The sequence below is a fragment of the Cucumis melo genome, unplaced genomic scaffold (assembly GCF_025177605.1).
Source record: "Cucumis melo cultivar AY unplaced genomic scaffold, USDA_Cmelo_AY_1.0 utg000568l, whole genome shotgun sequence".
Lineage (NCBI taxonomy): Eukaryota > Viridiplantae > Streptophyta > Magnoliopsida > Cucurbitales > Cucurbitaceae > Cucumis > Cucumis melo.
Genome location: NW_026124072.1, coordinates 2,241 through 14,540, shown reverse-complemented (window position 1 = coordinate 14,540; position 12,300 = coordinate 2,241). Strand labels below are relative to the sequence as shown.

The 12,300-nt window shown below is 44.0% G+C and overlaps 2 protein-coding genes across 2 annotated transcripts; both read right to left on the bottom strand.

The window, feature by feature from the left end:
- Positions 1-211: 211 nt before the first annotated feature.
- LOC127146259 (intron-encoded DNA endonuclease aI4-like) lies at positions 212-8,280 on the bottom strand. The gene has a single exon (XM_051080764.1). The coding sequence runs from the start codon at positions 2,738-2,740 to the stop codon at positions 1,172-1,174; it is 1,569 nt and encodes a 522-aa protein (XP_050936721.1). The 5' UTR covers positions 2,741-8,280; the 3' UTR covers positions 212-1,171.
- Positions 268-1,029, bottom strand: LOC127146258 (cytochrome c oxidase subunit 1-like). Its single transcript, XM_051080763.1, has one exon. It carries the CDS (start codon positions 1,027-1,029, stop codon positions 268-270), a length of 762 nt encoding a protein of 253 aa, XP_050936720.1.
- Positions 8,281-12,300: the final 4,020 nt, after the last annotated feature.

Here is a 12,300-nt window from a genome sequence, read left to right as displayed (position 1 = left end):
CTTTATTTGATTGTGAAAAGACCTTCAAATCTATTAGTTCCATCTTTGACTTAGCCCTTATCAATGAGACAGGTCCGAAGTGGAATATGAATATGTCCTTATCAATGAGACCACTAATATTAGACGAAGGACTTGTTTATTCTACCATATGAATCTTGTTGCGGGACTTGTTTATATCCATATGAACTTCGTTTTAGTAGGTTTTAGAACCCACATTTTGAAAAGTTCTGTTAGGTTCTTAGTAGCAGTCTCAGACTTTTTCTTCTTTTACTTCACATAGCTTTTCGTCTCCTTGATAGCTGGAAGTTCCCCAAAGGTATGAAAAGCCGGAGGACTTTGTACCATCCATTCCAGTGTGGTTGAATTCTGTTCAAGAGCCCAAGGACTTGGAGCACATCTTTTCTGATTTCCACTGCTTGAAGTGATTGTGACGACCACGAAGAAACGACGAATCCCAACTACGGATATATAAGAGCCAAAACTGCTAAGGGCATTCCATCCAGCGTAAGCATCTGGATAATCAGGAATGCGACGTGGCATACCCGAAAGCCCTAAGAAATGCATGGGAAAGAGGGTCGGATTAACCCCGAAAAAAGTGATCCAAAAATGGATTTGACCTAAAGTTTCAGGGTATGTCCGACCAAAGATTTTACCCACCCAATAGTGAAATCCTGCAAATAAAGCAAAAACGGCTCCCATAGAAAGTACATAATGGAAATGTGCAACCACATAATAAGTATCATGTAGAGCAATGTCTAGCCCTGAATTTGCCGGGACTATTCCAGTGAGTCCTCCTATGGTGAACAAAAAGATGGACCCTACAGCAAATAACATGGGTGTTTTGTATTGTATCGAACCCCCCCACATGGTAGCGATCCAACTAAAGATTTTGATTCCAGTGGGGACTGCTATGATCATGGTAGCAGCGGTGAAGTAGGCACGGGTATCAACGTCTAAGCCCACAGTAAACATATGATGAGCCCAAACAAGAAATCCAAGAACACCTATACTGATCATGGCATAAACCATGCCTAGATACCCGAAAACCGGTTTTCCCGAAAAAGTAGAAACGATATGACTGATGATACCGGATCCAGGCAGAATGAGGATGTAAACTTCAGGGTGCTTCTCTCTTCTACTAATAGAAGCGGATGAATAGAAGAAAGGTGGACTATATCATCAACTTCTTCCATTTGTCTAGGAAAGCTAGCCATGCTTTATGGTTCAGACTCTCAGGGTGAAATGCTTTGAGATCGTAAAGACTGTAATATTCCTCAATAAGGAAGAATCGTCGTGATTTATGACTTCGGAAAGTACTTGATTGAAAGTAAGATAGCAGAATGAGAACATCTTTTCGACTTTGTACAGACCATTGATAGTAACCATTTTGACTACTAGAAAAGTGGATATTTCCTCCAAATACTACCTTATAAGACTCTACATCTTGTAGATGTTTATTAGTGACTCGAATCATTAAACTACCACGGACCGGTAGTCGATTCTTCATAGCGAAACCAATGGTACCATCAGCATCAAAGAATCCTGCAAACCAATTTGATTGAGCATCTAGTGTAATAGGTAGAATGAGAGGGATATCCAGTACTTGACAGACACGATGTAGTTGAAGTAGTCGTGCTGAATCTCGAATATGACCATTAATACAATGAATTAGTTTCATCATACCAAGTTGATTATGTAGTCGATAACGATAAGCTTTAGCACCTGATCGCATTTTCATACTTCCACCAAGCATATCTTGGATATATCGTAGTAGTGGTAGATCTTCAAGTCCCATAGTAATTTCAAGAGAAGTCTCTCCTTGTTTACTCACTTTCATACTTCCATCACCGTCGATAATTCCAGCTAGCCACTCACAGAAGGATTTAGGATAAGTTGTTGCGCATGTAGTCTCTGAGGTTCCTACTAGACTACTAGTATGTCGTTGGTTACCTGCTGATTGTGTCTTAGATACTCCATTTTGACTAGATCGGGGTTTGACTAGAAAACCACTGATGAACATAGTAGGAGTACCATTAAGCAGACAGTCCCAGCATATAGCGCAATGCGTATTCAGATTTGCATCTGAAAAGGGCCATTGAAAACCGAAGAACCAAAAGAGATGCTGGTATAATATGGGGTCTCCCCCTCCAGCGGGATCAGAAAAGGTTGTATTAAAGTTTCGATCGGTTAATAACATGGTAATAGCCCCTGCCAGTACCGGAAGTGATAATAAAAGTGGGAATGCTGTCACTAGAACGGACCACACAAAGAGGGGTGATCTATGCATAGTCATTCCAGGTCCACGCATGTTGGAAATAGTCGTGATAAAATTGATAGAACCTAAAATGGATGAAATACCAGATAGATGAAGACTAGAAATTGCTGAATCAACTGCTCCTCCAGAATGGCTGGTAATACCACTTAAGGGCGGATAGACCGTCCACCCAGTGCCGCTACCCACTTCTACTAAGGCTGAGCTTAATAGGAGCAAGAGACTTGGTGGCAACAACCAGAATGAAATATTATTTAATCGTGGAAATGCCATGTCAGGTGCACCTATCAGAATCGGAACAGACCAATTACCAGATCCACCTATCATCGCCGGCATAACCATAAAAAAGATCATTAAAAAAGCGTGAGCCGTTATTAAAACATTATAAAGTTGATGATTCCCACCAAGAATTTGATCGCCGGGTCGTGCTAATTCCATACGAATCAGTACTGAGAAGCATGTGCCCATCACTCCAGCAATGGCACCGAAGATGAAATAGAGAGTCCCTATATCCTTGTGGTTAGTGGAGAACAGCCATCGGACCAGATTGATCGTCAAATTCTTCTTCTTTCCTTTCCTTCCTTATCAGAGAGGGGCCCTCGTACTAGTGGAATTGAACGAATATGAGACTAATTAAGCTACTCCAGATGAGTCATGAAATGGAATATGAACCTCTTCCATTCTGAGTTGCACTCCCATAAAGAAGAGATAAGGACCTTCTCCACAAATTCTTCTCCTTTGATCCTCTCCTTCTTAGTCTCGCTCCTCTCCTTCCTAACCTCAGTCGAGTGGCTTCGCTCTGAACCTATATCTGAAACGTAGAGTACCTTCGCTCTGAACCTTCCTAACCTCAGTCGAGCCGCTTTCGCTCCTTCGCACCTTTCAGTCTCGCTCTCCTTTCAGTCGAGCCTCCGGACCGCTCCCTTAGGAGTCATGAAATTCCATATAAACCTTGAAAAAGGGGGAATGAGAGGGGAAGGCAGAATGGAAAGGGGGGTGGGGAAAGTCCGGAAAGCCCTCAAGGGACATTTTTCTCCTCCTCCTCCCGGTTCTGGTTCAGGAAAGGGTCAACACAAGGATCTGACTTCGAAGCAATCTCTGGAGTTTTCCCTTATCCGAACGGGTCTTGCAAGAAAATAGGATGGAATATTGAGCTCCAAATATACGCTATTGGGATAGGATGGCTCCTACTAGCTCTCCCCCCGTCAGAACCGCACGTGCGAGTTCCCCCGCATACGGCTCAAGTGGCTCAGGCCCTTTCCTTCGCGCTTGGTAAGCCCTTCGCTTTAGCCAAGCTCTAAGCTAGCCTATCTAAGTCAGCCAAGCTTCGACCGTGCTCCTCCCTTCTGGCCGCCTTATTCCCTCACCCGAGATCCAAGTCAGCACCGGCAAAGATCTCTTTCTTCCTCGCGGCCGGCTTGGAAGCAAGCTACCTCTCGCCTATCTCACCCCCTTTTTTTTTCTTATTAGTCAGATAGGTTGCCCTCGTCTGCTGTCTCTGCTATCTTTATGCCTAGGCTTTCTTCTTTCTGACTCCTTTGATCTTTGAAGGGTGAGCCTTCGCTTTTTGGATCGTCTTCTGCCCAATGCGGTACCCTCCCGTTTTTTGCTTCCCATTGGGTTTACCTTGTTTACAGGTCGACCCCATGGCAGCAAGAAAAGGCGATCTTGTGCTATACTCCGGTGATCTCTTTCCTACCGAGGCACGCAAACTCCCATCGTGTCCCAAATCACATTCCGTGAAGAGAAAGGGGAAGCCTACTCATCCATCAGCTCCTCTCCGTCATCGGTGCGGTTTTACGAAGCGTCTAAGCACAGTTCACTCGCGTTGATCAATCAAGAGCTTTGCCGCCACTCCTGACTTAAGGTTACCTCTTGTATCATACACTTCTTGCATTCTTTTCCACGCTTCATACCCCCCTCAAATTAAACTACCACGGACCGGTAAAGGGACAGGCATGGTGGGGTAGGAGCATTCTGTCTCAATTTGGTTTGCCCAATCAGTCTGATGTCCTCCGAGTCGCACGGCGTTTTAACCGAAAGAACTTCTTGCGCAATTCATGCCTTTCTGTTTTTATGACCATAGGCTTGATCTTTCTTTCCATTTCAAATTGTTCTCTGGACTTTTTATCAATATGAGGTGATCGTAACACAGTATAGTGGACTCGTGATTCAGGCAATCCAATCTTCCGTGTGTAAGGCGGAAGCCCCAAAAAATGGTTTGCAAAAAATGGGTGATCAAAAGATCGAATCACTATGCGTATCTTGGTGGTCGTGACTTTTGGTGGTCTTTCTTTTTGGCTTACTCCTCTTCCTCTTCTATTGATCAGAAGCATCCAGCAGCCCCACGCCGGTTTATAATTTGATGAGAAGGGCGTCTATCAATTTCATTCCCTATAATTTATGTTATGGATTTCTTTCCTCCCTGCCCTCGATGCCTTTTCTACCTCTATGCTCCTACCTTCAAAGACTATGAAAAAGAAATCTAGATCTTATTCCCCTCTATTCAAGAACTGAGTCTTTCTCTGAGAAAGGCGGAGTTTTTTCCCATTTCTTTTCAGATCCTTGTGGAGTACATCCAAGAAAGCGAGTTCTTTTCCGACCGTGACCTGTCCGAAGGACTTGTTTTTATCCATATTCAGGTCGTATGAGAACCTGAAGCTCTGTCTCGCGTCTGAGAACCCTCTGGATGTCTCGCTTGATCTTAGCTCCGGGCTGCTGTACTTCAAGCTTTTCCTTCAAGCATCAGTCTTCTTTCCGAAGCCTCAGTACCTTTTTTGAAAAGCCTCTTTCCGAAGAGCTAGTTGCCTTTTGACAGTGGAGGTTAGAATAGCTTTCCTTCCTAAGGCTGACGCTCTAAGAAGCTCAGAATCCCCAGGGCTATTCCTAAGGGTTTCTGGGGAAATGAAACTACTGAGGCCCAAAGAATGAAAAAAAGAAAGAAAGGTCCAGATTAGCTTAATTAGTCGGGGACGCTTTCCACTGATTGTAGTAGGCGAAGGACTTGTGAATTTCATTGATGGACTTCTCTTTCGCAAATTCTTTGCTCCTTCGATCATTCTTTGATCCTTACAGATGAATATGGATTCAATTAAGGGTCCGTCCGGAGGTTATGAAATAACTCGACTCCAAATTCTAAGGGGCGGTTCGAAGAAAGTCGACTAAGAAGGAGTCAATGAAGAAGGGCGTAGCTTATGTAAAGGTTCTGTGAAGGAGCGAAGGAGCGAAAGCGGCTCGACTGAAAGGAGAGGAGCGAAAGCGGCTCGACTGAGGTTAGGAAGGAGAGGAGCGAGACTTTGTTTGGAGGTTCGAAGAAAGTCGACTGATAAGGAGTCAATGAACAAGGGCAGCTCGACTGATAAGGAGAGGAGCGAAGCCACTCGACTGAGGTTAGGAAGGTTCAGAGCGAAGGTACTCGACTGATAAGGAGAGGATCAAAGAATTTGAGACTGATAAGGAGAGGAGCGAAGCCACTCGACTGAGGTTAGGAAGGAGAGGAGCGAAGGTACTCGTAGTTTTCAATATAGGAGAGGAGCGAAGGTACTCGACTGAGGTTAGGAAGGTTCAGAGCCCGACGATTATTATTCAATGAAATAACTCGACTGATAAGGATCAAAGAATGATCTTTGAATTTTCAAGCTCATTCCTTATCAAAGAATGATCGAAATCCATATTCAAATTAATGCCACTCAAACTTTCTTTCTCAAAATATGAATGAGAGGAATGCACCACCCATTCATCTTTCGAGTACCGCCGGCGGCTCCTTACCGATCTCGAGCCTGGATCTTATTCATTCATGAAAGCGAGACAGATTATTCTGCCTTTGAACCTGTCTTCCTACCTGCTTATCAATCTGGTCAATCTGGGGCTTCTGACGATTACTCTTCTGCCGAGACTACTTCTGCTTCGTGGTTCTTCCTCTCCTTCACTGTCGAGCCTCCCTAACCTCACTGTGTAACAATTCCTCTTTTAAAGAGAAAGATCTAATTCGCTCAGCTGGAAGGGTTCCTCTTCCCTTCTCCAGTTTCTTCCTGGGCCTACTCATTCTGGTCGAGCTGCCGAAAGAAGACCTCTTGCTTCCGCTATATCAAAAAAAGAAAGAGATATGTATCTTCGGATGGATATCATTCCGAGTTACTCTGAAGAAGATAAGTAATAGGTAGGGATGATCTTGTACCCAAAACAAAGGCGCTACCAAGCTGCGCTACATCCCTTGAAATTGGTCTACAGTCTCATTGTAGAGAATCCCTGTATTCTGAGATTGATTATTGGTATACACTATCTTGCCATTTCTTCTTTTTTGTCTAATATCCTTAGAATGAGAATGAAAAGACTTTGTTACGTATTCAATAATCAATATTCAATCCGCCGTAAAGAATATTAGGGGCGGAAAGCGAGATATTTCTTTTCATCAAAAAGGGAATATCCACCCCACTATCAAGTCAGATGGAATTAGGAATTCCGCGGACAATAGAAGCGCGGTTATTCGCTATATATACATTTTCTGGTATGTAATACCAAGGCATCCTTATCTTGCTTCTGCTCTAAAAAGCTACTTCTGGTAGGAGGGTTTGAAATGCGAGATCTAAAATCAAAAGATATCTCTCCGTGGGACCGGTAGTCAGTACTATATCGGGGCTTTAGCCGGTCTATTAAGAGAGATCAATCCTTTATTCCCGGATGCGTCTTGGTATTCATTCCCTTTTCATTCCAGTTATTGTAAGGGGAAGAACTAGGGTCGAATCTCCCTTCTTTTTTTCTTCATTTTGGATCGGAGGAAGAGTTGCGTGAATCAAAAATCCAAGGGAGGTTCATGGCCAAGGGTAAAGATGCCCGAGTCAGAGTGATTTTGGAATGTACTCGTTGTCTTCGAAAGGTAGGCTTTCTTCTTCTTGTCTTTTCTCTAGATTCAATGGCTGGATTTCCAGATAGATTACTCAAGAAAATCGATACGCCTAGTCGATTGGAATTGAGAAAATTCTGTCCCCGGAAGAATGGGGAATAGATCGAAGCAATCGGCTCTGTCTCACCCCAAGGAAGATGAAAGAAAAGATATCTTATCAGACATATTTGAGATTGAAAACAAAGCAAATCCTTCAAAAACAAGGGTTAGGACCATGATTGATTTCTCATATCAGGCCTTGGGATTTCTAGGGATAAGCAATAAAGAAAGCATGGATAAAGCGACTTTCAATCCAAACCTTTTGTGGGCCTTTGCCTCGAATAGGGAAAAGGAGTGGATAGGAGCGCAATCAATGAACAAGGGGAAAGTGGAATAAATTCAAGCAGGAACATAAAAGAAACTGAAGGATGAAAGATGAATATGGTTTTTCGCAAATTCTTTGCTCGGGTCAAGACGACCTCCTCCGGAGTATATAGCTCGTGAATCTGCCCTTATCAATGAGACTGGTCACCTGGACCCTTGTTTATCCACTAGAAGGCGAGACTGATAAAAAAAGTTCAGACGAGACCTGTCCGAAGGATAGGCTTTCCATTTGATCCACTAATAGATTTGACGAAGGACCTCTTTCTTTGATCCCGCAAAGTCTTTGACTTTATTCTCAATGAGACGGACTCATTCATGGAAGAGGTTCATATTCCATTGAATGACGACTGTAGGACGGAGGACGGGAAGAAGAAGATCGACTGTGAATATGGATATAAACAAGGATTAAATAAGGGTCCGTCCGAAGGTTATGAAATAACGAGACTCAAAACAAATCAATGAATGAATTGAGAATGAAACCTATGAATTTTTGTAATCAACGACCTTGTAATCCTTAGCTCAAATGAAGAAAAAGCTAGGTTTTGGGTATGGGAAGAAGCAACTTTTCAAGTCAAATGCCTGATTTTTTTATCTATTTTCGTTAAATAGAAAGATGAGAAAAACTAAGAAAATGCAAGAAAAAAGACGGGAAAAGGCAATGAAAGAAGAAAGCCTATCAAAGAAATGAACAGACTTTGATGAGAGTTCTAGTTTCTGGTCCGGAGAAAGAGAGGAGAAAGAAATGTTTTTCACTCAATTATCGTGAAATATATATATGAGAAAAAGTCACAAAATGCAAGAACCGAGAAAAGGTCAACTTTCTAGGATGAGTTGGATCTCTGATCATTTGCTTAAGACATTCATTCTGAGATCCGAAAGATCAAGCCTATCCAAGAACCTACTAAACCCCCACGTAGCGGATTACTAGTAACTTAAAGGAAAGTCAGAAAAGAGAGAATGCAAGAAAAGTGAATATGGTAGATTTCAGAGTCCTTCGGACCGTAGGAGGCTCAAAGAATGATCGAGGTCCTCCGGACGGATATAAGGGTTCAGACTTCTACGCATCTTTATTCCCTTTGCTGCTTTCCCCCTTTCATCCTCCTTAGAAAAAGGCAAAAGCGCTTTCCGAGCAATAGAAAGGGAGGACAGTGGGAGTGGGAATTAAACTACCCCGGACCGGTATTTCATTCTATTCATTACTGTTATCAATCTCAAAGCGCTAGGAAGACCGTCTCATTCATCTACCGTCAGGTAAGCAGCAAAGGAATTGGGTTCGGTACGAAGCTAGAAGTCACCTCCGTCATGGGATCTTCTTCCATCATCATAAATCGGTTCGTCAGCCAGGGGGAGTCCCACTACGCGGTCTTCCTAGACTGAAGTCTCTGAAAGGGATAATCTTTCCTTTTTCTAGAGGTTTGAGACCGATCGTAATCAGGGGTGCGCGGCTCAGTTCTTTGTGAGTATTCCTGAATAAGGAGGAGAAAGGATCTTTTGAGTTGTAGAACGAGAGAGAAAGAGACCGACTACGCGGTTACGAAGGAGAGGAGAACGGCTTCCTGAGTTGGAGAGTGGAAGGAGTCTTTAAGTAATTTCATGAATAAGAGACAAAAGAGAGAAATGAGTAAAGTAAGGAAAAGAGATCGGAAGTCACAGCCTCAAGACCCATTGCCCCAAACTCGGGATTTTTGGTACTCTTTCTTCTGAGAAATGAGATTGAAAATCTAAATATAGATGAGAGTGCAAATGACGGAGGTTCAAGCACTAGACTCTTTCTTACCCGGGGCATCAAAAGGAAGAAATTTCAGCCTCTTCAGTCTAACTTCCCCAGAGTCATTATCTCATACCGAGTCTATGGTATGCGAGCAACTAAGTCAGATAGGAATGCGACCTCAGCCGGGCTAAAGCGACGATCTTCCATGTCATCAGACGAAGGATGGGACCGATATAGCACTATTAGTTTGCGTATTAAGATATGGTTCATCCTTTGAATTAAGCCTAAGTCCTCTCCTCAACAAAGGCTACTGCCAAAACATCTGTCCCATTTCTGACTTCCTATCAAAGAAAAAAAGTCGAAATAGGATAAAGGGAGGACGCGCCCCCCATCAATTACTCTTTAGTCAGATTAAACTACGGAGGACGGAAGCCCCTCCCCTTCTCGAGCCACGGGCAGTTTCCGTCTCCGTTTATGCTATCTCTATTGCGAAAATAGATAGAAAAAAGGCATAATTAACTCAAAGGCTAGAATACGGCCCAAGCCGATCGACGAGAGGAAAGCGCTCGACGAATGCAGTTCTTTCATCTGTTGAGGAATGAACTCGAAAGGAATGAAGACGCTCCACCTTAAGAGGTCTAATATCAGAAGCTTGCGAGGGTAGGAATCTAGGGAAGGTTCCCAGTCTTCGTCATCTCTTTCTTTCTCTCTTTCTTCTTTTTTTTGGATTTCTTTCTCTTTTGCTTAACATAGGCTTTCCTTTTCTTCCGTCCTACGTGCTCCTACGCTCCGCGGGGCGGTTTGAATATAAGGGAAGAAAAATCAGGCAATGGAAGAATGGAATTTTGATGCGTCCTACGTAGCTTAATATACTTCCCGCAACAAAAGAAAGGGAAGGCGCAAAGAATTTGCGAATCAAGTTCAAGCTAATATGGATATAAACAAGTCCTTCGGACGACTATCGATGAACCGAGAAGCCTTCTGGTGGCCTATCCATTCAGTGGTGACTTTTTCAAAGTCCAAGAAAGATATTCCATTAACAAGTCCGACTATCGTAGCAAGAGTATCTGTCTTTCCTTATTCCGGACATAAAGAGAACTCGGTTCCCGAACTAACTACTCATCCCACTCCTAGGTCAAAAGTGGACACGGACTAAGTAACTCCCCCGCATTCAGGTCGGACAAGACTAGGAACCTAACCTCTTTCCTTGCTAGCTTTCTTTCTAGTCCCAAGCAGCTAAGCGGTTCGGGGAGTAAGGTCACAAGAATGAGACTGCCGGAAAGGATAGGATTCGATCCCAGTAGGGAAGGTATGAATTGAGGATCAGCTCCACAGGTCTTAGACCGCGGTTGCTCATATGCGAGAGCTAAATGCTCAATTTAGAGAGAGAGGGTCCGGAGGACAGGTTAAGCTTGATAAAGACTTCGGACCACGAAAAAAGAAAGAAAAAGAAGAAGAAAGATAAAGAAAGGAATTGCATTTTGATGCAAAAGGAGTGCTTTGAACAAGATCAAAAGCCTAGGTTATCTTGGTCTATGTGGAATTTCAGGAAGTCCAAGGAAAGTTTGAGTCATCCGCATCTCCATCAAAAGATCATAATATCTTTTAACTACGAAGGTTTGAAAGTCAGACTAATCAATGAACATGAGTATGTGGAATTTGGAGTGGAAAAAGAAAGGCGCAAAGAATTTGCGAACCTTCAAGGTGCGAAGGAGCGAAAGCGGCTCGCCGACGATAGGGGGAGAGGACCGAGACTAAGAAGGAGAGGCTCGACTGAAAGGCGAGGAGCGAAGGTACTCGACTGAGGTTAGGAAGGTTCAGAGCGAAGGTACTCTACGAAAAAAATATAGGTTCAGAGCGAAGGTACTCGACTGAGGTTAGGAAGGAGAGGAGTTGAGAAGAATTTGAGAAGCGCATTTCTCTAAGAAAAGAAGATGAATATGGATATAAACAAGTCCTTCGGACGGGTCAAGACGACGGAGTGCAGAGGAAAAAGGCCTTGATCTTGCTTTCAAAGTCAGAAGAAAAGCAAGCTTCCAAACCTACTCAAATATGGAGAAAGAAAAAGCTCCAGATGAGGGGTCCGGTAAAAAATCAGAGGAGGACTTTCCATACAATGTCTTTGTTTGCTCTCTTCTTGAGTTAGCTCCGTAACGGAGGTCGGAGAGATTTGCCCTGTGGGTTGTCTTTCTCTTGCTTTCCTTTCTCTTGTTTTGCCCTCGAATGACCCCCGAAACCCCCGCTTTTGTTCACCTACGGTGGTTGCGGCTTGTGAGGGGAGAAGAGGAAACCTCGGGAAGGGTATAGGAGGGAGGCCAAGGGGGGAAGATCTCCGTTCCGCTATCCCGTTGAAGCAGATTGTTGGGAGAAAAAGAATAGTGAAATGCCTGACGAAAGAGGAAAGCGGCTTCTAACCAATCTGACCTAGGTATTCCATACCCTCTTCCGAGACGTCGAGCATATTCCATACCCTTTCCCGCTACGTGGGGGTCAAGCGCTTCTTCGATCCCTTTCCCTAGTACCGATTGAGTCTGACTTTGTCTTTAGGAATGGTTTCCGGATGGGTCTGACTCATGAGTGGGATATTACAAGGGCCATTCTGAAGATGGATCGCTCTTCGATAGTTATTGTTATTGTAGCCAGGTATTATCCTTTCACAAGCAGTGAACTATCCGACTGCCCGCTCCGTGGGGTTTTCTCGCTCGATCACTTTGCTTTGGCTTTTCACTTCCTCCGGAATGCCGAAAAAAGGCTAAGGCTGAAGGGGGGCTGACTCCTCTCATCAACGAACAAATGCCACGATTATCATTGCACGGGGTTTCAGAGAGAGGGAAAGGAGAACTACAGCCCTGCGTGCCCAGTACAGGGGGAAGATATTCCTTGTCAAAGTCACGTGGGCCCGCCCACTCCAGCGTGGAGTACGCCCGGGGTGGGGTCCGCCTAAGCCCGTAAGCAAACCCTGAGAAGCTAGGGGGCGAATAGGTCTCCTCAGTATGCGGGATATCCAAGACCTGAAGATAAGGCTCTCCAGGACACTGAATAGATGTCGTC